Source organism: Aotus nancymaae, unplaced genomic scaffold (genome assembly GCF_030222135.1).
Source record: "Aotus nancymaae isolate 86718 unplaced genomic scaffold, 86718_ANA_hifiasm-v0.15.2.pri h1tg000002l, whole genome shotgun sequence".
Classification (NCBI taxonomy): Eukaryota; Metazoa; Chordata; class Mammalia; order Primates; family Aotidae; genus Aotus; species Aotus nancymaae.
In genome coordinates, this window is record NW_026988413.1 from 55,386,220 (window position 1) to 55,412,984 (window position 26,765).

At 40.7% G+C, this 26,765-nt stretch overlaps 1 protein-coding gene and 1 long non-coding RNA gene across 8 annotated transcripts in view; one reads left to right on the forward strand and one right to left on the reverse strand.

Annotated features, from left to right (window-relative positions):
- The window catches only part of CCDC146 (coiled-coil domain containing 146), a 249,745-nt gene that overhangs the window by 184,792 nt on the left and 38,188 nt on the right, over positions 1-26,765 (forward strand). For 4 of the 7 annotated variants that reach the window (XM_064374780.1, XM_064374777.1, XM_064374787.1 and 1 more), the window contains 4 exons: positions 3,253-3,335; positions 7,584-7,793; positions 22,219-22,276; positions 24,348-24,524. In XM_064374780.1, coding sequence (XP_064230850.1) covers positions 3,253-3,335; positions 7,584-7,793; positions 22,219-22,276; positions 24,348-24,524 — 528 coding nt within the window. The remainder of the gene's footprint in view (positions 1-3,252; positions 3,336-7,583; positions 7,794-22,218; positions 22,277-24,347; positions 24,525-26,765) is intronic. The other 3 variants (XM_064374802.1, XM_064374806.1, XM_064374808.1) reach the window with 1 other exon arrangement.
- On the reverse strand, positions 6,917-11,423 carry LOC135274236 (uncharacterized). Its single transcript, XR_010342038.1, has 2 exons — positions 11,237-11,423; positions 6,917-7,722 (listed from the first exon to the last, which is right to left on the reverse strand). It is a non-coding gene; the product is annotated as an uncharacterized LOC135274236 (long non-coding RNA).

Sequence of the window (26,765 nt, forward strand, 5' to 3'; positions counted from 1 at the left end):
ACCTAGATCCCTCACATGCACATTTCACAATAGAGTTTGTGCTCCTGTGAGAAACTAATGCCACCGCTGATCTGTCAGGTGGCAGCGCTCAGGCTTGCCTGCTGCTCACCTCCTGCTGTGCTGCTCAGTTCCTAAAGCCGAGGGGCTGGGGACCCCTGCTTTCACTTGCAATATTAAAACGTTGCAAAATGCCAAATACAATCATTTACTTACAATACAACTACAGAGTGTAGTTTCAGTATTATGTCATTTCTTTTTTATCTATCTCTTCAAACTTTGACCTACCTTAAGGCAGGGTCTATGTTATATTTATTTCTGTTTTTATCATGCAGGGAGCAGTAAGTAGGAAATAATGGTCTCTTTAACGTAAGAATAAAACTAAATCCTATCTGTGTTTTTAAATGTGAGTCCACAATGACCTTACCTAGTGGTTTACCTTCAGAAGCTGGCTGGTTGGCTAGTTGCTAGGCTGCCCCTCGTTGGTCTTCACTGACGCACATATACGTACAAACACACACTCACATATTTACCTTTTCATAATCTTTTCTCAGCAACTTTTCTCCTTCGAGTGTCCATTTGTAAAGGTTTTTTTGTTTGTTTGTTTTTACTTATCAGATTTTAAAGGCATAGTAACTATGGTTTATATGCACTTTAGGAAATCAGTGAAAATGTTCGAAATGTGATATAAATTATATATTGGCTAAAAAATACTGCAGAACCAAAATATCTGTAAAATGTAACATTAAGTCAACTTACCAACAGCAACTCAACAGTTAAAAAGTTATAAATAGGCCAGACACAGTGGCTCACACCTGTAATCCTAGCACTTTGGGAGGCCGAAACAGGTAGACTGCCTGAGCTGAGGAGTTTGAGACCAGCCTGGGCAACAGAGTGAAACCTTGTCTCTACTAAAATACAAAAAAATTAGCCTGGCATGGTCACATGTGCCTGTAGTCCCAACTACTCAGGAGGCTGAGGCAGGAGAATTACTAGAACCCAAAAGACGGAGGTTGCAGTGAGCCGAGAGATTGCGCCACTGCACTCCAGCCTGGGCGATGGAGCCGAGACTCTGTCTCTTAAAAATAAATAAATAAAAAGTTATGAAGAAATTATATTTAAGGTGGCATATGAATAGATTTTAAGATGTTTGATATAGTGAGAGATAGAGTCTCCTGAAAGGTCTTAAAGATCTTGTTTACCATATTTCACCCATAGATTTTTTTTTTTTAAATGAGGGTTGTAGGGATTGGAAGCCAGGCCTTTTCACAAAGAAGAGATGGTTTTATAATGTATTTAATGTTTTTCTACACTGATGTGGTTACAAAGATCATGATAGCCCACTATATAGACTCAGACTTTCGCATTTTGATAATTGCATTCGTTCATTTGCTAACAAATATAAGCGATTTACCTACTGCCTATGATTCTACTAATACTTTGGCTGAGGATACAGTGAAGAACAAGGTAACCTGGGCCCTTTCCTCATAGGTCTTGTATACTAGCTGGGGAAGTATAAAAAGTGTTTTTAATAATGTAAGTAAATTTATTATTGCAGATTGTAATGTTATGAAGCACAGCGTTCTTTAGGAGTTGGAGCAAGCATATGTGGTTATCTTCCTTAGATTTGGAAGTCAGAGAAGGCTTTCTTATGAACTGATATTTAAGCTGAGGCATGAAGAAAGAGTTGGAGTGAAGTGTGGGGAGTGACGAATGGCTAGCACAGAGGCCATGGAGAAAAAGAAAGACTCACACATTTGTGGAAATCAAAGGCAGTCAGTGTGGCAGAAGCACTAGGAGCTTGAAGAGGGTGTTGTGAAAGGAGGCTATGGGGGCGGCAGGGTCAGGCAGGACCTCAAGGTCTTGAATACCAAGGGTCTTGAATTTTATTCCACTTGAAGTGTTTTGAGCACCCAGCATAACATAACCTCGTCTGATTTTTTTAAAAATCTCCCTGGAAAAATCTCCCCGGCAGAAGGATATTTAGGAGGTTTTGTAATAGTCCAACTGAGGGATGATGAGACTTGGACCAGTGAGCTCAGGCAAGGGAGAGGAAAGTGGATGGATTCAATAACTACTTTAGAGGTAAGGGCCACATGTGGTGGCTCACGCCTCTAATCCCAGCACTTTGGGAGGCCGAGGCAGGCAGATCACCTGAGATCAGGAGTTCAAGATGATGTTAGCCTGGCTAACATGGTGAAACCCCATTTCTACTTAAAATACAAAAAATAGCTGGGTGTAATGGTATGCACCTGTGGTCCCAGCTACTTGGGAGGCTGACACAGGAGAATCGCTTGAACCTGGGAGGTGCAGGTTGCAGTGAGCCAAGATTGCACCACTGCAGCACTCCAGCCTGGGTGACAGAGTGAGACAGTCTCAAATAAATAAACAAACAAATGGAGGTAAGAACAACAGGGTTGAAAAACACAAATATTTTCTTTAGTTCTGTTTTGATACTGTCACTAGCAATTAAAGTCAAACCTACTACAAATGCTCAATGCATTACAATTTTAGGATGGTAAACCTTTAGTGTTGGACAATGTTTTATGATGTCTGTTAACTAATTCTCATGTAACTCAAAGAACAGATCAAAAGTTATCTTACCAGAAATACAATGGGAATAAATAGTACCTCTTTATGCACTGGAAAACTTTCCATACTGCTTTGATGGCAGAGGAAAGGCATCATGGTACAGGGAAGTGATCATGGGTTTTTGGAGCTGAACCACTTGCGTTTGAATTCTCACTCTACCTTTAACTGGCTCTATAACCTTGAACAAATCACTTTTCTAAACTTGAGTTTCAAATGGAGATGATAATATCTATTTCACAAAACATTTTTTAAGAATGAAATAACTGATAGGCAACACATACTCTAGTAGCTGTTCAACAATCATTCATTTTCTCAACTTGCAAATAGCCATCCTATAATCTGCACTATTCAGATTGTTTGCTAAACCGTGAAATTTTTTTAGAATTAGAAGAATTTAACTCAATTCCCTCAATTTCCAGACAAAGAAGTAACAGCCTAGGGAGATGAAAAGACTTGCCTGAGAGCACGGAATGTACAGGGTGTAGAATAGAACTGGCACTATTTTCTCCAAACACCCGCGTGTCTCCAGCATATCACATTGCCTCATGTGTATCCTCTAATGTTTAATGGAGGATATTACGAGATATCCATATATCCATTCTATCTCCTGAGTAAGCCTAAAGAGGGTGGTGATTAATAGTGACCTTATGTTCTCTTTGCTAGTTACATGCTATGGGAAAACTTCCTGGAACCAGAATGGCAGAGTTAAAAGCCAAGTATACCTTGCTGCATGACGCCGTGATGAGGTATGCAATTTACCAATATGGAGACATGATTTATCGTCTTTAAATTTCTTACTGGTGATGAGACCTGTCTTCATTTGCATTCCTCCATAAGCAGACCCTGAGGCAAGGATTTGTGTTCAGGTAGTTTGAGAAGTGAGACGAGAAAGCATCGTGAGAAAAGGGGGAAGTGCAAGTGGGAAGGAAGGAATGCAGCCTTCAGCAGGCCACGTTCATCTGCGAGTTTATATGATGGCCCTCTGGGGCTCAGTGTCACAGAGGAGCCTCTGAGTGGCTGTGGAACACACCTCAGCACTCTCCCAGTGAAGAGTGAGGAAACTGGGATATTCACCCACCAGTTTCCACCCCTCATGATTAAAAATTACTCCCAGAAAGATTAGCTCTTGGTGCTTCTCGCTTGCCCTTTGATAAACCAAGCAGACTCCAATGGCCAGAGACAGCCCTCAGGCAAAGGGACACAGGGGCTGTTGGTACATATGGCAACTGTCCACCAAAACTGCAGGTGGGCAAGAGGATTCCAGTGGGACACGGACGGTGTCTGCATAGAACACACCTGCAGGACTCTTCTCCCATCTCTGCTCATCGCTCAGAGGTGTAGATTCTCCAACAACCTCAGCCTAAGTCTGCTGAGATCCTTTCTTCACTTCTCCTCTCCTCCCCATATCACAAGCTACTTACCTTGCAAGTCCCAGTCAACAACAGGTCAGAACACGCTACCACAGACGTGTCCAACAAGCCTGCCTAAGCACTGGCTGTTAGCCACTGGAAATTAAGACAGCAGGGGAGTGAGGAAAGAGGGAAAACCCTATTATGCTGTGATTCTTTACCACCCCCAAGCCTCTTTCTTTCTTTTCCCCCCTTCTGTCTCATGGCCTTGCATGGTGTCTTCATCAAAAGCCAAGAAGTGACAGCAACAGATAGAAAGTCCATGCTGCCACTCCCCAGCCATCCTCTCCCCACAATTCCCAATCACTGCCCCTCCTTCTTATCTTGCCCAGAGATATTTGGCTACTTTGAGGGTGGGAGCGTGAGGAAAGAGTGAATAACTTGGAGAAGAGCAGAGCTGCATTCCTATGCAAACTCCAGGTACACCCAGGTTCCTCACACCCCTCCAGAGCCCCCAGTCTTGGTTCCTCATCCTCAAGCCCAAGCCAAGTCCTCACCCCAACTTCTAATGGAGGTTCCATTCCCCCATAGCTGGTCCCGCCTGCCAGTGTGTACTCAGAATTCTCAAGACTCAGGAATTTTGAGACTTTAAGTGGAAAGTCTGGAGTAATCTTTGACAACGTACTTCACACTGCTTAACTGAGAGGAAATGCCATACATTTCTCTGGGCATCCCTCCCATCCTCTTTGCAGATACAAGGAATATCAGTGTTTCCTGCACTCTAGATAGCTCTTATCTAGAGCCCAGTGGAGATTAGAAGGGTGCTTTGACTTTACTTCCTTCTCCCCGGTCCTCTGCAACTCAGCTCCCTGGGCCCTAGTCACAAGTAGCAATGCAGGACCTCAGCTATGGTGTTATTTCTTCCTCTTCCAGGTTGTGTTGCAAAACAGCTAACTTCCCTTCTGCTACACGCATTTGACTTCCTCTTGGCCCCTTAGTTCCCTCTGTTGCCGCTGCAAACACTCTCCATTCTCTCCTACTCCCAATGCCTGGTGCATGGGAAAGATACGAAGTAGACTCTTGATTCATGGTGCAAGGACTGCAGGGGGGAAAAGAAGCTTGGAAATATTGAACTGAAACTGAATGAGACTTCCATAGAAACCATGTTATAAGAATTGTTGAAGTCTCTGGTATCATGTTCTAAGTACTTGTGGGTAAGTGCCCATTTGTGTTCTGGCTGGAACCCTACCACCCTGTCCTCCTCTTTCTGTGGAAAAACAGGCACTGTAGCCTGGGCCAACAGCTTATAATTTCAGTAGTTGAAGCCTGACCTATTAAGGAGATCAGATAACTTTTAGATTTACAAAGTTTATTAGCATACATGGTTATAAATTGTAGGAGAATAATTTCAGCTTTCACTAATGAAAATCATTTGAGGTATCATCGTAGCTATTGTTGCTATTTGGTACCTAACATCATACCTGGAACATATTATGTCCCAGTAAATGTTTTGCTATATGCCATTGAGCAAATGACATTATAAAGCCTGAGAAAACGGATGTGTCTTTACTGAACTGAGAATACCACAACGGTAAAGCAGACGCCAGGTAACTTCATTTGAGATCGGCTTGATCAAGTCATTGGGCATCTCTGCAAATGAGCTGGAACTTGAAGATTTCTCTTGGTGAGGACAGTTGGTGGGGAGCACACATCAGAAGAGAGCTCTGGCATTAAAACAGGAAGTGTCCAGGGCTTACTTCTTTTTTTTTTTTTTTTTTTTTTTTTTTTTTTGAGATGGAGTCTCGCTCTTGTTACCCAGGCTGGAGTGCAATGGCGCGATCTCGGCTCACTGCAACCTCCGCCTCCTGGGTTCAGGCAATTCTCCTGCCTCAGCCTCCTGAGTAGCTGGGATTACAGGCACGCACCACCGTGCCCAGCTAATTTTTTTGTATTAGTAGAGACGGGGTTTCACGATGTTGACCAGGATGGTCTCGATCTCTCGACCTCGTGATCCACCCGCCTCGGCCTCCCAAAGTGCTGGGATTACACAGGGCTTACTTCTAATAGGAGAGGTAGCTAATATGATAAGGGTTTCTGGGAAAGATGAATCATGTGTACTGGTAAGGCTGGGGCTGATGCTAGCTGATGCTAGCTTGCAGCATAGAGTTCTAAAGATACTGGAGATTCCACCATGTCCGTATTCTACATCCTCTGACAGATGTTGATCCATTTTTCCTACATAGGGCCAAGGCCATAGAATATAACTGAGGTTGTAGGAATCTCCCTCTACTGTGACCTTCAAGTCCAGCTCTAACCAGTGTCCAACTTAGGATCAGAAATCTATTAATTAATTTATATCCATAATTGTACATGGGAATTTCTCTTCCTGGTTTCCTAACAAAATGCCATTAGAAAAGTTGCTGTCTTTTCTTAGTTCGCTAAGGGGGAAGAGATTTTCCTACAATTATGTTAGAATTCAAGGGAGCTAGGATTGTTTGGGGAGTTCAAGGGGAAATCTCCTATTTTCCTCTATCATTTATCCTCTTCTAGTAAATCATAATCATTCTTCAAAGTCAAGTGCAAATGTCACATTCCCGTTGAGTGATCGTTTCTCGGTTGTCCCCTGCTGTCTCCATCTGGACTCCAGCGGTAGTACTTGTCATCTGGTATTCCTCCCATCTGCCAGATGGTTAGATTGTTGAAGCTAGGAGCTGAGCCTTATTCACCTCTTGTACCCAGTGTCATACAGTCGTCTCTTGGGGGATTGATTCCAGGACCTCCTGCAGATACCAAAATCCATGGATACTCAAGTCCCTGATATAAAATGATGTCATATTTGCATATAACCTAATCACATTCTTCTGTATACTTTAGATCATTTCTAGATTACTTAAGGTACCTAGTACAATGTAAATGTTATGTAAATGGCTGTTATACTGTATTGTTTAGGCAATCATGACAAGAAAAGTCTGTACATGTTCAGTAAAAAAACAATTTAAACCTTTTATTTTGGAACAATTTTAGAGTCATAGAAAAGTTACAAAAATAATATACAAAGTTCTCATCTACCCTTCACCCACTTTCCTCGAATGCGAGCATCTTACATAACCATGGTCTGTCAAAACTAGGAAGTTAACATTCGTATATGACTATTAATTAAACTCCAGATTTTCAACAGTTTTTCCACCAAAGTTCTTTTTCTTGTTCCAGGACCCAATGCAGTATACCCCAGTATACTGAGTCCTTGTGTCTCCTCGGTCTCCTCGTGACAATTTCTCTGTCTTTTCTTGTGTTTTAAATCACATTGATAGTTTTAAGAGTGCTGGTTGGGTATTCTATAGAACGTTCCTCAGTTTAGAATTTTTCTCGTATTTAGACTAGAGTTAGGTATTTTGAAGGAGAATACCACAAAGGTGAAACAGACACAATTTTTTAACAAAAGTTTCCCATCATGGTTGGTTTAATCCATAGACGTGGACTCACGGACCTGAAGGGTCAACTGACTTGGCACAAAAATGTCACAGAGTTGAGCTGAACCCAGGAGTTGGGGGGCAGCTGTCCTCACTAGATGCTCATAGGAGCCACTAAGGGAACCGAGGGTGTACATGTCTCATTACATGAGTCTCTGTTTTTCATGTAACCCAGCACACAGGAGTCAGAGGTCCAACTGCTACAGAATGCCAAACGTTTCACTGAGCAAATACAACAGCAGCAGTTTCACGTGCAGCAAGCTGATAATTTTCCAGAAGCATTCTCCACGGAGGTGTCCAAAATGAGAGAGCAACTTCTCAAGTATCAAAATGAATATAATGCAGCAAAGGAAAGAGAGTTCCATAATCAGTACAGATTAAATAGGTAAGTCCGCAATTCTCTCCAGCACACTGAAGACAGATACGAGCGAAATTGTTTCCACATAAATAGAAAAAATCAGATTAAGTTGAAGGTGATTGAAGGAGTGTGAGATAGCAATGTGATGATGATTGCAAGCCTAGTTCTCTTGAATCTTTAGAATGGAATGGGGAGTCCCTGAACAAGAAGATTACACTTCTCAAATAAAAGCTCAGGTGACAGCCAGGTGCGGTGGCTCACACCTGTAATCCCAGCACTTTGGGAGGCCAACACGGGTGGATCACGAGGTCAGGCATTCAAGACCATCCTGGCCAACATGGTGAAAGCCTGTCTCTACTAAAAATATAAAAATTAGTAGGATGTGGTGGTGCATGCCTGTAATCCCAGCTATTTGGGAGGCTGAGGCATGAGTACCGCTTGAACCCATGAGGCAGAGGTTGCAGTGAGCCAAGATTGCACCACTGCACTCCAGCCTGGCGACAGAGCAAGACTCTGTCTCAAAAAAAAAAAAAAAAACTCAGGTGACAGAGATCTCCTCTGTGTTTTCCATGGCAGGAAAGCCATAGTATCGAGAGTTGCAGCCAAAGAACACACTCCACAAAACAAGTTCTTAGCACTCCCTTTCCCTTCCCCTGCCCTGGCCCCTCATCCTGTGACTGTGGCAGATCATCTGCATGGTGAGCGTGTCTCTCCACATGCTTTTTCCAAACAAGTCGCCATGAGCTGAGGTCACATTTCATCTGGCTCACTCTATCCTTCTGAGATAGCAGCAACAGGACCACATATGCAAACTTCATCCCCTATGACTAGGCTGTTCCCCAGGATCAAGGAGGAAAGGTATATCCTTTTGGAAGACACATTTACTTATCCAAATTTAGAGGATGTCCTTTAGTGAACTAAAGCAAACATTAAGTGCTTAAAAGGGAAATATTACTTTCACAATCTCCTCTAACTTTCCTCCCATGGAGTAGCAAGTCAGTGGAAGAGTTTGTTCAGCAAGTCATACGATTTAGATTGAATTTGAAAATGATTGCAATTTAAGTTTTCTGCTGTGGTGTGCTGTGTGCTGTGCCTGAGTACAGGAGCAAAAGCAAAACCATTTCTCCTGGAGTTTGTTACCATTTAAGGTGGCAGAACTTTCTCTGGCTATTTTTAAGAGTAGATAGATTTCTGACAGTGCAAATATAATTCAGTCCTGCCTAGAGATAAGCAAATGACTTGAGCGACCTCTCCAAGACCTTGTAAGCCCTAGGTTTGAAATCCTCTCTTTGGGGCCTATCTTTTCACCGGAGGTGGCTGGGGGTGGGGTGTGAATAAAGGTCAGTTTAATGAAGAGATCCTATTCAGGGGGGAAAATGGGAGTTTTTTTGTCTTTCAATCTAAACTTGTTTCAGGCTTACCAGTGAGATCTATAAAAAGAAAGCCCAGCTATTTCTGTGCTCTCTAAGTGCTCTTTCAGTTGAGAAAATAATGAAATTAAAACAATTGGTGGTTGTTCATTAGTATTGAAAATATGAATGCTTGACATTTTCATGAAAGAGTAAGAAGAACATAAGCCAGTTGATATTTAAATTGTTTAAAATTTCCAACTATTCCTGCCAAGAGAAAAAAAACAAAAAGCAGAACTGTTGCCTTTTAGGTGTAGACAGGCAAATTATTCACTGAGATGTGAGGGGACAATGCATAGTGGCCTACGGTGAATAAGAACATTCAAAATGCACATTTGCAGAAATGTTTAGTGTCTATTCTTTTTGAATTTATAATGTATCATTCTTAAGCTTCAGCAGGTTCCCTTGCATTCTCAAATATTAACAGCTCAAGAACTAACAAGCTTATTCTCATAAAAACAACGGTGATGTCAAAGGAAATACCAGGAAAAAATTATAAGCTGTGCTTTTCATTGGCTTAACATATTTAGTATCACAGTCATGCACCACAGAAGGGTGATTCAGTCAGCAATGGACTGTCTATACCATGGTGGTCCCATAACTTTATAATGAAGCTGAAAAATTACTTTTGCCTCGTATTTTGTATTTGATATATTTTATTTTTATTTTTTGGAGTATACTTTTGCTACTTACTAAAAAAATGTTAACTGTAAAACAGCCTGAGGCAGGTGCTTTAGGAGGTGCTCCAGGAAAAGACGTTGTTACAGGGCATAACATCTCAGTACCTTCCGGTGGGACAAGATGTGGAGGGAAAACACGGTGACTTTGATCCTGACCTTGTGTAGGCCTAGGCTAATATGTGTGTTTATGTCTTTGTTTTTAACAAAAATGTTGTAAAAGTAAAAAGAAATTTAAAAACCTTACAGAATAAGAATATAAAGAAAGAAAATATTTTTATATATCTCTACAATGTGTTTGTATTTTAAGCTGTGTTATGAGGTAAAAGCTAAAAAAAAAAGTAAAAAAGTTAATTTATCAAAGAAAGAAAAATATGTTTTATAAATGTAGTGATGTGCTGTAGCCTAAGTGTCTAGCATTGATAAAGTCTACAGTAGTGTATAGTAACGTCCTAGTCTTTCACATTCACTCGCCACTCACTGACTCACTCTGAGCAACTTCCAGTCCTGCCACCTTCATTCATGGTAAGTGTCCTACATAGGTGAAACATTTTCTATCTTTTATGCCAAAATTTTACTGTGTGTTTTCTTTGCTTAGATACACAAATACTTATCATTGTATTACAATTGCCTGTGGTACTCAGTACAGTAACCTGCTATGCAGGTCTATAGTCTAGGAGCAATAGGCTATACTGCATAGCCTAGATATGTAGTAGGCTACACCATGTAGGTTTCTGTAAGTGCTGCATGATGTTCACACAATGATGAAGTTGCCTAATGCATTTCTCAGAGCATACTCCCATTGTTCGGAGACACATGACTGTACATGATACAGAAACAAATTCCCTCAACACCCTCCTCCCACTGACCTCCTTCCCCCTGGAAAAAGTAGATATTTCCATCCCCACATAAAGAGATGAAGTCAATGAGAGAGAACAATTCATCCACATATACAGATGATATTTGTCAGACCAGCACAACAAACTCACATTGAGTGTCTAGATAATAGAAGCCCAAATAACTAGCACTCCTCCACCCCAGTATCTTCAGGAACTTCTGAATCATTGGCAACTACTAAGAACAACATGTTGTTCAAATACTCTAGGGAAAGGATTTTACTGTGTAATTTTATCGATTTTGTGTGTGTGTGTGTTCACATAACATAATTCTTTTGATAAATGTTAATAAATCTAATTAGGTGATTGGTTAGTAATTAAATCTGTTACAGTACTTTCTGTTTCTGGGTTAATATTTATGACTTGATAAGCATGCAGTTCAGGAAATAATAGGTAATCTATTTAAAGTTAAATGAATACATTGTAAATTAAAAAACAATTAAATAAATACGTTGAACTATTTTTTGAAACAAAACAGGAGTACTTACCTTTCTAAACAGTTTGAGAAGATTTTTCAGTACTCTCTTCAACCTTTGCCTTGCTTGACTTTGTTACCTTTTGGGGTTTCCCTGTTTTCTAGTAATTCCTAAAATTTGGACAGCAAATACATTGTGTCTTTCATGCTAACTCTGACTCATTCTGACCAGCCTTGGTCAGTCGGAGGAAACAAGACTGTGGTCAGCTGGCACTGTCTGCTGTACTGTGAACACGGAGAGTGGGGACACTCGGGCTGCACACGTGCAGGGCTGTCCTGATGTGACCCTGACTTTAGTGACAGTTTGCTCTCCCGCGGCTGGTTCCTGTGATCTTTATTGCACATTCAGGGATTATTAGTTGTTTTTCATTGTTGGTCCAGTGATAACAGCAAAGTTGGAATCAAGAAACAGCAGATCTGGTAAGAAAGGAAAGGAGGAATGATCTTAGCAGTGCATCTGGAATTCCAGAAAATTAGAATGGGACAGAGGGGCACGTAGGTACTCAGGACTAGTCACAAGGAAAAACAGCGAGAACAGATTTTACCTTAACTTAAAAAAAAACCTTTGCTCTTCTGTGGCAACAAATATCTTAAAAAACTAGCTTAGAACAGGTTTCTCAGAATGTGTTTCTCATAACTCAAAGAGAAGCACCTGAGATACTTGCTTGAAAGGCAGATCCCACCCAAAAAGTAATGATTATGATTTTTGCCCAAGCCTACCACCCCCGACCCTAAGTGACATTTGCTTATGTGATTCTGACTCACATTACAGTTAGAGGACTGTGGGTTCCAAAGGTGGTTCTCAGCCCTGACTGCAGGTCAGTCACCTGAGTCTTCTCTCAGTGATCATTCAGTTTATGCGTAAACACTTCCAGTGACGGGAAGCTCTCAGCCTCCCATCATTCCAACTTTGGAAATGCTCCTACACTTAAATGGTAATTGGATTTGTTCATAAACCTACCTTCTTGCAACTTTCACCCATCCATGCTGGTTCTATTCCTGTGGTGAATGACGCCTCTCACACATGTCAGTGTATCAGGCTTCCTCCTGCATTATCTCTTTATCCATAGATCCTTAAAACCAAAAATCTTTGACATGATTTCAGTTAGGACTCTCTTGCTTTAGAAAGGAAGTAAATCCTAAGGAGCTTTGAGGTCAAAGCACCCCTTAGTCAGGAAAGCTGAAAAATGTCAGATTTAAGTTTTGTTTGTTTATTCGGTTTTTTGAGACAGAGTCTCGCTGTTGCCCAGGCTGGAGTGCAATGGCAATTGGCTCACTGCAACCTCCGCCTCCCGGGTTCAAGCGATTCTCCTGCATCGGCCTCTCAAGTAGCTGGGATTACAGGCACCCGCCACCACACTCGGCTAATAGTTTTGTATTTTTAGTAGGGGTGGGGTTTCACTATGTTGACCAGGCTGGTCTCAAACTCCTGATGTCATGATCTGCCTGCCTTGGGCTCCTAAAGTGCTGGGATTATAGGCATGAACCACCATGCCCAGCCAAGTTTTAATGTGAGTGCGAAAGGTTAGGAGTTAATGCATACCAGGAGGCACAAAAACAAAAACACGATTTTGCCCCAGTAATCCCATGTAAAAGTGATAGCCCAGAAGGAGAGAAAAAGATGTAATGCATAAAGATGTTTATGATATTTATAAAAATGAAAAATTGGAAGCAATCTGAACTCTAAAAAATTGTGGGATATTTAAATAATGCATTCCAGAAATACCTTGATATTGAACCTCTGTAGCCAGAGCTGTATCCCTATGCCAGTTTAGCTTCGACTGTGACTTTGGAAGTTATTTAACTCCTCAGTTTCTTCATTTGTACAACCAAACCAACAATTCGTACTTAGCAAGGTTGTTAATTTTAGATGTGATACGTTTAAAGCACCTGGCACAGAGTATGCTCACCATATGATAAATGATATTTAATATTATTTTATTATGATACATCCACCCAATAGAAAACCTTGGAAATAGTTATTATTAATTATCAAATCTGTTTAGCAACTTAGGAAAATATTTTAATTAATTGTTAGGTAAAAATGGATTCAACCATGCAAACACATTTAAAATAAGTTTATTAAAAGATATTAGGGAAAATAAAAATGATCAACCATGTGTGATGGAATAGGATTATGATCATTAAAAATAGAAAAATACATTCCTTTTAGAGGAAATGTCAGTATTTCTTAATTTAAAAAATATATGACAGAAATGTAGTAAGTTTAAATGTCCCAAAGAATTAGTCATTTTATGTTTGTTTAAACAAAACAAACAAAAAAAAGACTGTAAGTCACATCTTGTGAAAGAGCTTGCTGTCACCATTTTGAAACTCAGAAATACTCAGGTTGCCTTTGTAACAAAAAGATGGCAGCACACTACCACCCCCTGGTGGCAGCTTGCCTGAGGTTTAGGATCAATATCTGGGAAGTAAAATATCGCTAATGCATGTGCAAGTTCTAAACGCAAAGGCATAACTATTTAAAGATCTAAAAAACCCAGCTTCATTTTGTAGTCTCTACAAGTAACCTACATTAAATTTGATGTGATGCATTTATTCACTGTGTCACAAGATTCATCTACATTATTGCAAATAAAATTTCATAAAAATAACAATCCCATTAAAAAGTGGGCAAAGGACATGAATAGACATTTTCCCAAAGAAGACAAATGGCTAAGAAGCAAATGAAAAAATGTTCAACATCACTAACCAGAGAAATGCAAATTAAAACCACAATGATATATTATTGTATACCAATCAGAATGGCTATTATTAAAAAGATAAAAAATAAGATGTTGGCGGAGATGCTGAGTAAAGGGAACACTTATACACTGTTGCTAGGAATGTGTATTGGTACAAGCTCTATGGAAAACAGTATGTATATTTCTCAAAGAACAAAAAATAGAACTACTAGTCCATCTGGCAATCCCACTACTGGGTATATACCCAAGGAAAATAAATCATACCAAAAAGATACCTGCACTTGTATGTTTATTGTAGCACTATTCACAATAGCAAAGATATGGAATAACCTGGGTGTCTATCAACAGATGATTGGATAAAGAAACTGTGGCATATATGTACAATGGAATATTATTCAGTCATAAAAAAAGAACAAAATCATGTCTTTTGCAGCAACATGGATGAAACTGGAGGCCATTATCTTAAGTGAAAAAACTCACAAACAGAAAGTCGAATACCACATGTTCTCATAAGTGGGAAGTAAATTCTATATACATATGGACATAGAATGTGGACTAGTAGATATTGGAGACTTAGAAGGATTGGGAGGACCGGAGAAGGGTGAAGGATGAAAAATTACTTAATGGGTATACATGTATATAATTTAGTGATGGTTGTACCAAAAGCGCTGACTTCACCACTCTGCAATATATCCATGTAACAAAACTGGACTTGTACCCCTTAAATGTATATAAATTTAAAAACCTGGTGTGCATGTGCCTTTAGCTCACGTTCCTAGGTCTATGGGCTAGTGGGATCTGCTTATTTGATATAACCAGTGGACATAATATTCTGTGTATTCTTTTGTTTCTTATGATTTTCCAAGTGTGATCAATACAAACTTTATAGAAAGATTTTAAAATTGATATAGATCACACTTGGAAAATCTTGTGACTTCTTTGGCACTTAATAGCCATTAAATGCAGAATAGCAAGAAAAGTGAAAAATATTTCTCTTAGATTTCTTCAGGAAATCTGGTAGATAAAACAGTTCAAAATGTGGTTACTGGAAGAAGAAATACACGATTATATCCAACTCATTATTTTGTTTAGAACATCCAAGCTATTTGAGGCAGTTTCCAAAATCTCATTCTAGCATCGTGTTATCTCATCTTATTCGTTAAAAATATAACATAAACGGATTTTTTGTATTTCCTCATCAACAAGTGAACAAGACCATATGTTCCCATTCACTTTTTGTACTTTCTAATGTTTTTATTTCTTTTATTTATTAATCTCAATTTACAATGGTGAGTGGCTTTCAGAAAAACTTGTGACATTTCTTTCTATAGATGCCAAGTATATCCAATTGACTGATGGGATTATTGAGTTTGACTATGTCCTTAACTGATCTTCTCACTTCTGGATCTGTGCATTTTCGATAGAGGGATGTTGAAGTCTCCAACTGTGAGAGTGGATTCATCTACTTCTCCTGCACTTTGATCAGTTTCGCCTCATGTATCTTGATGTTCTGTTGTCAGGTGCATAAACATTAAGAATTCATTAGGTCTTCTCAGAGAATTGACTCCTTTATCATTATATAATGCCCCTCTTTGTCTCTGATAACTTTTCTTGCTCTGAGGTCTGTTCTATCTGAAATTAATTTAGTAACTCCTGCTCTTTTTTTTTAATGTTAGTGTGGCATATCTTTCTCCATCCATTTACTTTTAATATATATGTGTCTTTACATTTAAACTGGGTTATTGGCAGACAACATATAATTTGGGTCTTGGGTTTTTTATCTTTCTGGATCCATTGTGACAATCTTTTAACTGACATTGAACATGATTACTGTTGTAGCTGGGTTAATGTCTTCTACCATATTTGTTACTGTTCTCTATTTGTTGTGCTTTCTTCATTTCCTGTTTTTGTTCCCTCTTTTTATGCCTTTTGTGGTTTTAACTGAGCATTTAATATAATTCTATTTTCTCTCCTTTCTTAGTATATCAGTTGTTCATCTTTTTTTACTTTAAGTGGTTGCCATGGAGTTTGCAATATGCTTTTACAGCTAATTCAAGATCATTTTCAAATAACATTATACCACTTCAAGTACTTTTTAAATAACAAAATAGTCCTATTCCTCCTTCCTATCCCTTGTATCAATGCTGTCATTCATTTCACTTACACATGGGCATACATAAATATATATGCATATGTAATTGAAGGCATTGCTCTTGTTAGAAATTTGAACAGTGTTATCTATTACCTCAAATAAGTATAAGATAAATAAAGCTTTTATTTTAGCTTCACTGATTCCATCCTTAATGCTCTTCATTTATGTAGATCTGAGCTATATCATTTCTGACCTATATTATTTTTTTCCCTCTAAAGAGCTTCCTTTATCATTTCTTGCAAAACAGGTCTATTGACAAACAAATGTCCTCAATTTTTGTCTGAGAAAGTCTTTATTTCTCCTTTAGAGAATAATTTCACAGGGTACACAGCTTTAGGTAGGTGGTTTTTTAACTCTCAACACTTTAAATATTTCACTCTACTCTCTGCTTGCGTGTAAGGTTCTGAGGAGAAATCAGATGTAGTTCTTTGTTCCTCCATAGGTAAGTGTGTTTTCTTCTAACTTCTCTCAGGAATTTTCATTATCTTTGACTTCCTGTAATTTACATATGCTGTGCCTAGTTGTTCTTTGAACTTCCTAGATCTGTAGTTTAGTTTCTGGCATTAATTTGAAGGAAATTCTCAATCATTATTACTTCAGATATTTCTTGTGTTCCTTTCTTTCTTCTCCTTCTGGTATTCCTGTGTTATGAATATTTATGCCATTTCTAGTTGTCCCAGATCTTGTATATTCTGGTTTTTTCCCTAGTCTTTTTAGTTTGGGTAGTGTTGAGTAAGGTATCCTCAAGCTCAGAGATTCCTTCCTCAGCCAAGTTCGTTCTGTTAGCAATCCCGTTAGAGGCATTCTTCATTTCTGATACAGTGCTTTTGATCTCTGGTATTTCTCTTTTCTTTCTTGCTTGTTGTTGTTGTTTGATTGTTTGGCACAGTCTTGCTCACTGCAGCCTCCGCCTCCCAGGTTCAAGAAATTCTCCTGCTTCAACCTCCTGAGCAGCTGGGATTACAGGCAGCCACCACCAAACCCAGCTAATTTTTGTATTTTTTGTAGAGATGGGGTTTTACCATGTTGGCCAGGCTGGTCTTGAACTCCCAACCTCAAGTTATCTGCCCGCCTTGGCCTCCCAAAGTGCTGGGATTACAGGTGTGAGCCACCACACCCATCTGAGTATTTCTTTTATATTATTTCTTAGAATTTCCGTCACGCTACTTACACTGCCTAACTGTATTTGTGTGTGATTAAGTTTATCTGTTAGAGTTCTTACCATATTAGTCATAGTTGTTTTAAATTCCTGGTCTGATAATTCACATATCCCTGCCATATCTGGTTCTGATGCTTGCTCTGTCTCTTCAGACTGCTTTTTGCCTTTTAATGTGCCTTGCAGTTTTTTCCTTGATAGCCAGACATGATGTACTGGGTAAAAGGAACTGCTTTAAATAGGACTTCAGGAACATGGTGGTAAGGTATGGAGGGAGGGGAGCATTCTATAGTGCCTTGATTAGGCTCAGTCTTTTAATGAGTCTGTGACTCTCAACTGTGAATTTCATCGGTACTTCCCACCACTCTCCAAACCCCCTTAGGAAGGGCGGGATGGCCAGTGTGGGCTGGAATCATGTATTTCCCTTTCTCCATGTGGAAGGCCACAGCCGGCTAGAGTTGGGTATTTCACTTCCCTAGGTCCGTTAAACTCTGGTCAAACCCCAGCAGGTTAATAATAGTTGCTCAGGGTGGGCCTCATTAAAAACAGCAGAATACTCTGGCATGTCAAAATACTTCCTTTTTCCTTCCTCCTGATGGAACACAAGGAGGTTTCTTTGACTCACTGAGAAGACTTGGTTAAGCTCCTAGAGGTAAATTCACAAAACTGTGTCCCACTGGGGATTTTTACTCTCAGACATGTCCACACTAAACCTCCACCAATTACAATTTAGATTTTTCTACCCAGTACTGGTTCCTGCCCAAGTTTCTGCTTGTTGGTGTCTGCTCCAGTAAGTTGTGATTCTCTGTATGCACTTTCTGTCTCTCCAGTTTTGGGGAGAGTAGTTTGCCCTGTGTGTGACCTCACTTCTTGTATGGATATAAGAAGAGTTGTTGATTTTTCAGTTTGTTGAGCTTTTTATCTGTTAAGGTAGAGTGGAGCCTTCTAAGCTCCTTCCATACAGGAATAGGAACTAGAAATATTTTGCTTTTGCCTTACTAGTCTATCCTCATTTTCTGGATTTCTAAACTGTGAAGTTGCAGAAATCAGTCCTTAGCTCTCTTCCTATTTCAATCTACAATTTCTCCTAAAGTGATCCATCCCTTCCAGTCCTATGACCTCAAACATCATCTGATGGGTTCTGGTTCCAGGTAAGATGGAGTAAGCCCACTTCATCCTGTCTCTCCCACTGAACACAACTATAAAATTCAGTGGAATGTATGGAGCATCTGTTTGAGGACTCTGAAAAGTAAATCACAACAGGCAGCTTGGGGAAGAAGGTCAAAATTAAAAGTACCATTGAGCTGTGGTTAATTGATTATTTTTCCCCTCTGATATCCCCTAACCTGAATGCTAACCTGCAGAAATCCAGAGATGAACATTGACCTGGAAAGAGAGAGCTCCAGGAAAAGCCCTTTAGTTCTGGCTCAAGGAACAAGCAAGGAACTCATGATGCTCAGAGAGAGTCAAAACCCCTGTTTGGCTTTTTATTGCTCTCCATTCTCTCATGCCTCAGCTCCCAACCAACACTAAGGCATCAGTAGCAGAGGTCACATGTAATGGGAGCCCACAGGGGCCAAAATTTTGAGGAAAGGGAATCTTTGGAGCTGTGATTCTCAAGATAATTCAAAAGTCTGTTTTGCTTGGTCACTCTTGTGCTCTTTCTCTCTTTCACACAGACATCAGTAAATTTGATGATAAAATTGTCCAATCTGAACAGAGATAAAAAATTGAATAAAAATGAACAAATCCGTGGCCAGGCACGGTGACTCACTCCTGTAATCCCAGCACTTTGGGAGGCCAGGGCGGGCGACTCACGTGAGGTCAGGAATTCAAGATCAACCTGGCTAACATGGTGAAACCCCATCTCTACTAAAAATACAAAATTAGCTGGGCATGGCGGCACACGTCTTTAGTCCCAGCTACCCGGGAGGCTGAGGCGGGAGAATCGTCGGAACCCAGGAGGCAGAGGTTGCAGTGAGCCGAGATGGTGCCACTGCACTCCATCCTGGGCAACAGAGCAATCTCAAAAAGAACAGATCCGTAGGCATCAATGAGACAATAGCAGAATATCTAATTCATGTCACTGGAGTTGCAGGAAGAGAAGAGAAAGTAGGGCCGGGCACGTGGCTCACGCCTATAATCCCAGCACTTTGGGAGGCCGAGGTGGGTGGATCACGAGGTCAAGAGATCGAGATCATCCTGGTCAACATGGTGAAACCCCATCTCTACTAAAAATACAAAAAATTAGCTGGGCATGGTGGTGCGTGCCTATAATCCCAGCTACTCAGGAGGCTGAGGCAGGAGAATTGCCTGAACCCAGGAGGCGGAGGTTGCGGTGAGCCGAGATCGCGCCATTGCACTCCAGCCTGGGTAACAAGAGTGAAACTCCGTCTCCAAAAAAAAAAAAACAGACAAAAAAAGATAAAGAGAAGAGAAAGTATATGATGTGAAAAAAATTGAAGAAATAATGGCTGAAAACTCCCCCATATTTGGTGAAAGAAAAGCCCACAGATTGAAAAAGTTCAATGAGCCCCAAACAGGGTAAACTCAAAAAGAAATATGTTCCAAATTTTGGAACACTGTAAAAGTTGAGAATTGAAAACCAAGAAAAAAATCTTGAAGCAAGAAACAGGCTTCAAGAATGACGCTCATGCTATAATTTTGAAAATTAAGTGAACTGAAATGCCAAAAGTGAAGTGAATTGGTAATGACCAAAAGGAATAGAAAAACAGTAGGTTTCAGACAGGAAGATGAGTTTTCATCTGAGGGGCCTTTGATACACACAACTGGAATTGCCCAGTAAGAAATTGAACATAAAAATGTGGAGCTCCAGGGAAATTCTGACTTGGAAATAAGGATGTTTAAGTCATCACTGTAACTGGCACTGCGGAAACGGCGTGCAGAATAACAAGTTAGGCTTCAGCGAGGCTATGCAGTCAGATCAAATCTTAAAATCTCCGTGGAAGAACTTAATGAAATTGTGTTTCTGGCTCACAGCACCGTCCAGTGCAAGTCATGCAGCCACCTCTGTCCTTAGCTTTGCCAACTGGAGCACATGCCTTCCAAGTTCAACCTGGCTGGGGAGGACATTTGTTACTTACTTCCACTCACCTTCCTAGGGTAAATTAGTCCATTGGCCCCAATCCAAATGCAAGGGAGGCTGTGAAATGTAGTTCCCCTGTGTGTCCAGGAAGGGAAACTGGTATAGCAAACACATGGCAATGTGCCTGTCACAAGGAGCAAAGGCAGATCCTTATGAACTTAGCCAGTGACAAGATAGAAGTATAGACAAGGTATGCCCACCTGGGCTGCTTACACATTCATATCACAGTTTTAATAGCTTGTAGTGGAAACAAAAGTAATTGTCCTCAAATACCCATATCTGATAACCACAAAAACTGGGCTCTTGGTCTAAATTTGTCCTTCACCTGAAATACTCATTCAGTCTCTTGTGTATCCCTGTCCCTACCACATCTGGGTCTCTGTAAAGTTTCCTCTGGCTCTAGCATTCCTTATTCCTCAGGAATGCGATTGTCCCACAAAACTGAAATGGAGCTCTTCGAATAACCCTTCTCCACACCTTTGAACAACTGTGGGCTCTTCCCTTCTGTGATTTCTGTGAGGGTTTTCTCCAATCTGGATGTAGAAGAATGTGGTGCAGTGGGTCATTCTGAGTGACCATCTAGTTCCATATGCATGCCCTTATTTAGCATATACATTAGTTTATTTCAAAGAATGAAAATGGAAACAAAACTCTTTCAAGTGTTCCATTTATTCCTTGCTGGATGGCAACTATATGCAGGCACGTTTTAAGACATGATGGAGTGGTAAACTGGGAGCTAGGTTTTCTAGTGGGAAGATGTGTAATATAATGTCAGGTCGTGATGAATATTATATAGGAAAATAAAGCAAAACAAGGGAAGAGTGTTGAGGATTATTGGTGCTGTTTTAGATAGATGGTCAGGCACCTCTATGAGAAGGTAATGTCGGTACCGGTCTGCATGAAGCAAGAAGTGAGCTATGCAAAGACCTATGGCGAGAGCTTGCCAGCCGGAAAGGTAGAAACAAGCTTGGCAAGAAAGCCGGCATGACTGGCGCCAGAGAGTGGCAGACTGTGAGACTAGAGAGGCAGATGAGGAAGTGCCATCCAGGCTTGGGAAAGGAGTTCAAGTTTTGGTCCAGGTGTGATGGGAATTTATCAAGCAGAGAAGTGAGGTGGTCTTATTTACATGTTAAAAAATCACCATGGTGTGAGTGGAGAATTGACTTTAATGGGCAGAGGTAGAAGCAGGCAAGGTAGGAGATCAATTGGGAGGCTGTAGCAGGAATCCAGGCAGGCACCAACCTATTCCAAGTAACATCAAAAAGAAAAAGCTAGCTGGGCATGGTGGCTCACGCCTGTAATCCCAGAACTTTGGGAGGCCGAGGCGGGTGGGTCATGAGGTCAGGAATTCAAGACTAGTCTGGCCAATATGGTGAAACCCCATCCTACTAAAAACACAAAAAATAACCGGGCATGGTGGCATATGCCTCTAGTCCCAGCTACTTGGGAGGCTGAGGCAGCAGAATCGCTTAAACCCAAAAGATGGAGGTAGCAATGAGCCAAGATCGTGCCACCACACTCCAGCCTGGTGACAGAGCGAGACTCCATCTCAAAAAAAAAAAAAAAAAAGCCCAGAGCCTGCCGGGAAGGACCCTGTGTCCCAGAGGGAGGCCCGTGATCTCCAACATCTATAATGTGCTGAGATTACTCCAAATGGGTGTGTGTTCACAATGTTGTGGGAGTCCTGGGGAGGAGGAAGCACCCAAATGAACCTCTGAGTCAGGAAAGCCATCATAAAGAATGGATACCAGATTGCCTGGCAGACGAGCATGCAAATGGCATTCAGGGATGAGAAGATAGAAAGATATTACAGAAAGAGCTTATTTCTTCATATTTTGTCAAACTTGTTTTTTTTGTTTTTTTTTTTTTTTTGCAGCTTAATGGAAGAAAAAAGCATCATAGTAAAAGAATTTGAGAAGATGCCAAAGCCAGGAGTAAGTCTTAGATGATATAGAGTTTCTTAAATACAGCTGGATTCAATCGTCCCTTTTTATAAATATTCATGTTTATCACAACAACCATAGCCTAAAACATTTTAAAGATGGTAAAGTCTTCACTGTGAATGATGCTGAAAGGACTAGCTACATAACTTCTGGAATAAATATAAGTGGTGCCTATTATAGACTTTAGCAACTTGGCATCTAATTTAGGCTGCATTTAGTTGGACAATGTCTGCTTTGTTTCCAGAAGAAAAAAAGATTCTGTGGTTGACACTTAAAAATATTATTTTGCTATAGCTATTACCCTCTTAGTTCTGTGAACGTCTCAAGTTATTATAAGAAATTTTTACAAAGAAAATGTATCACTTATGTAAATCTGCCTAACAAACCATCCCATAACTTAGTGGATTAAAACAACAATTTCATATTTTTCAGTTCTGAATTCTTCTGGTCTGAGCTGGCTGAATTGGGGCCGGGAAATCTAGGATGGCTCCATTCATATACCAGTCATTTGGCAGGCTGCTTGGTCTGGGGTCACATTTCACTAGTTGGTCACATGACAGTGGAAGGGTTTCCAGCCTCAAGAGAGAGCAAACTCCAATATGCAAGATCTTTTGGGCCTCTGCTAAAATCATTTTTGGTATTATCCCATTGGCTAATGCAAGTATTATAACATGGCCAAGTCTAGAATCAAGTTGGCCCTACCTCTTAATGGGAAGAATGATCGAGACCATGCAAAGGGACATGCATACCCTGGAGATAGGAGGAATTCGTGGGAACTTTTACATTCTATCATAGAAAGTAAATAGAATGTTCACCATGCTTTGCACTCCTTCCACCTTCTGATAATCCAGAAGTGTGTTGGTGGTGGTTTAATTCCAAGGCCAGTCCACCGAAAACCTGCTTAGCATAGAGTAAAATATTGTTAATTCTAAATACGTATACTTAACCATCATTTGCAACACAGATTTTATGGGAAAAGCATCTTGAATTTTCATTCAGATCCTAGGATCACCAATGATGCTCTCACCCAGCAGCGGTGGAAGGAGGGAGCTACGCAGAAAGCCCAGGGCAGGCTAAAGAGACCCAGCACTTAGTCATCAGTAACAGTAACGTGTACACCTTCTGAGTGTAAGAGGATTCTCTCCCATGAGCCAAACACTCCCCAGATAATCGGACATAAGACAAAAATCTTCGGTGATTCTAGGGTAGAGGGCATTTAGGGAGAACGTGCATGAGCTAGAGAAGTAATATCAGTAAGAAAGTGGGGGATTAAGGAGTGCAAAGTGTTGGGCATCCAAATATGAACTCCTTTATCTTTAGCTCCCATGTGACTCAGGTTAACCATAAGTCAGATAGTCAAAGATTATTTGCATGTGATATTGTCAGATCACAAAGCTACTAGAAAACAGACTGTACATTTTTTTTTGTCATGCTTCTTGGTATGAAATAAAAATTCATAAAAACGAAATGTTTGGCCAGGTGCAGTGGCTCGTGCCTGTAATCCCAACTCTTTGGGGGGCTGAGGCGGTTGGATCACAAGGTCAGGAGTTTGAGACCAGCCTGGCCAATATGGTGAAACTCTGTCTCTACTAAAAATACAAAAGTTAGCCAGGCGTGGTGGCAGGCACCTATAATCCCAGCTACTCAGGAGGCTGAGGCAGGAGAATAGCTTGAACCCAGGAGATGGAGGTTGCAGTGAGCCGAGATAGTGCCATTGCACTCCAGACTGGGTGACAGAGCAACAGTCCATCTCAAAAAAAAAAAATAACCAAAACAAACAAACAAAAAAACCGAAATGTTTTAAATGGAGGAGAAAAAAGAGCACTAGTAAAAAGAGAATTCAGATCTAATGTTGTGTTTAATTATACATGTAGTATCAATTATCATGCCTTTATTAAAGATGTCAGAAATCGTAAGTTGCATTTAGCTTTGTGAGAAATCATTCATGAACCTCAAAACAAATATAATCAAAATGGTGAGTGAAATTAGTTTTAATTCAGTTTTTAGGTAGATAAATGCTTGCTCAAACTATATCACCTAATCATCTTCATGACTTTTAAAGGAAATAGAGAAGAAGACGAAAATATTGAGAGAAAGCACTGAAGAATTACGTAAAGAAATAATGCAGAAGAAGTTAGAAATCAAAAATTTACGAGAAGATTTCGTTTCTAAACAAAAGCAATTACTAAAGGAGCAGAAGGAACTAGAAGAATTGTTGGAACATCAGGTCGTCCTAAAGGTGTGCTACTTACAGTTGATATTGTTGATATTTAAACATTGTGCCTTGCATGGATATAAAAATGTGTGGGTGGCTGAGTGTGGTGACTCACACCTGTAATCCCAGCACTTTCAGGGGCCAAGGTGGGCAGATCATGAGGTCAGGAGATTGAGACCATTCTGGCCAACATGGTGATGTCTCTACTAAAAACACAAAAATTAGCTGGGCACGGTGGTGCACGCCGGTAATCCCAGCTACTCAGAAGGCTGAGGCAGGAGAATAACTTGAATCAGGCAGTCGGAGGTTGCAGTGAGCCAAGATTGCAGCACTGCACTCCAGCCTGGTGACACTGAGACTCCATCTCAAAAAAAAAAAAAAGTGTAGGTATCAAGAATAATCAGGTGGTTTGATAAAGAGGGGTTTTGTCTCACGAGCTGAAATGTCTTCATTCCAATTGATCCTATCAAACTAAATATAGGCTCTGGGAATTCCCAAAAGACCATAGGGTGTTTAAGAGCATCACTCTAATTTAGAGCCCCTCACCCTCGGGAATAGTCTCTCCTGACCTCACCAAACATTTCTGGACATTAGAAACGAGTGTCACAAACACAATTGTTTCCTTGAATAACAACCATGTCCAGGCGTGGTGGCTCACACCTGTAGTCCCAGCACTTTGGGAGGCCAAGGCGGGCAGATCACCTGAGGTCAGGAGTTCGAAACCAGCCTGGTCAACATGGTGATACTCTCTCTCTCCTAAAAATACAAAAATTAGCCGGGCGTGGTGGTGGATGCCTGTAATCCCAACTACTCAGGAGGCTGGGGCAGAATCGCTTGAGTCTGGGAGGTGGAGATTGCAGTGAGCCAAGATTGCACTACTGCACTTTAGCCTGGGTCACAGAGTGAGACTCTGTCTCAAAAACAACAAAACACACACACACACAACCAAACATCCCAACCTCTGATGTATATTTTGCATTACTTTATCCTTGTCTCTTTGATCCCATTTCATTTCCTCTCACTATAAAAGGGATGAGAGGCCTGTATTTTAGGAGATAATCAATTAAAATTCATTTTATTTTGAAAAATGTATAAATAACTCTCAAAACGGTCTAAATAACCTAGAGTTGTTTTAAAAATAACATCTGAGGCTCATTGGCTTCAGGGATAATGAGGACACACTTTGACCTATTTTTCTATAACAGTCCTAGAGCAGTCAGCCAAGATGTGCCCAGATGCTGCCCAGAACAGAGGACCCAAGCAGAGACAGACTTAACAGGAACCCACTGAAGCTTAAGCGTCAGGCTCCTCACATTCATGAACCTCTTTCAAGATGCTGTACCTAAGTTAGCATTTACAATTTTTGACTCTTTCTCTTAACAAGGGCCCCCCAGATTGTACAAGTTTCAGCCTCACAAAATTTGATCTGCCCTGGGACTGAACAAGATCCCACAGAGAAATGTCTCGCCCACCACACTGCAGTGATGAATTCAACCTCAATGCATGCATGGGTCCAAAGTCCAATGACATCCTTAGGCAGGAAGGGGCTTTTCTATAACCCTTGCCATGTATGTAAGACTCTTGAGACTGGAACTGAACCTCCCATGAGTCTGCAGAGCGTAATGGGAGGTGTGATGTTAGACAAACTTAGCTTCTGATCTTGGCCTTGCCACTTACTAGCTATGAGACTTCGGGAAACTTACTTAACTTCTTGTAGCATGTGTCTTAGGCAGGGCTCCCCAGAAACAGAACCTAAGAGTACTGCTAATGGAGGGAGAGCTCTAAGGAGAATCCTATAAGAGATAGAGGGAAGCAGGATGGAACTGGGGAAGAAGCTGGGCCAGAATACAGCTGCTTCGGGAGAACTCTAGTCTCAGCCTGATCCCATGAATTCACGAAGTCATGAATTGAATCACAGAAGCTGTTGCACCCAGAGGTGGTGGTAGGGGGTGTCTGTTAAATCACCACATCAATTGGTAATTGGTCGAAGCCTGTTCCCCTCCTCCGTCCACCCCGTGGCTCCTATTCCAGCTCCTATTCCTTGACAAGGAAGCTCTGCTCAGCCAATCAAAATCCAATGGAGAGGAGATTAAGCATGAACCATTAGCAGTCACCCCTGCAGCATCTGAGGGATGAGTGGGAAGACGGTCCCTGGCTTATGATGATTCAGCTTATGATTTTTCTACTTTACAATGGTGTGAAAGCAATATCCATTTAGTAGAAAGCATATGTCAAGTCAAGTACCCATACAGCCATTCCATTTTT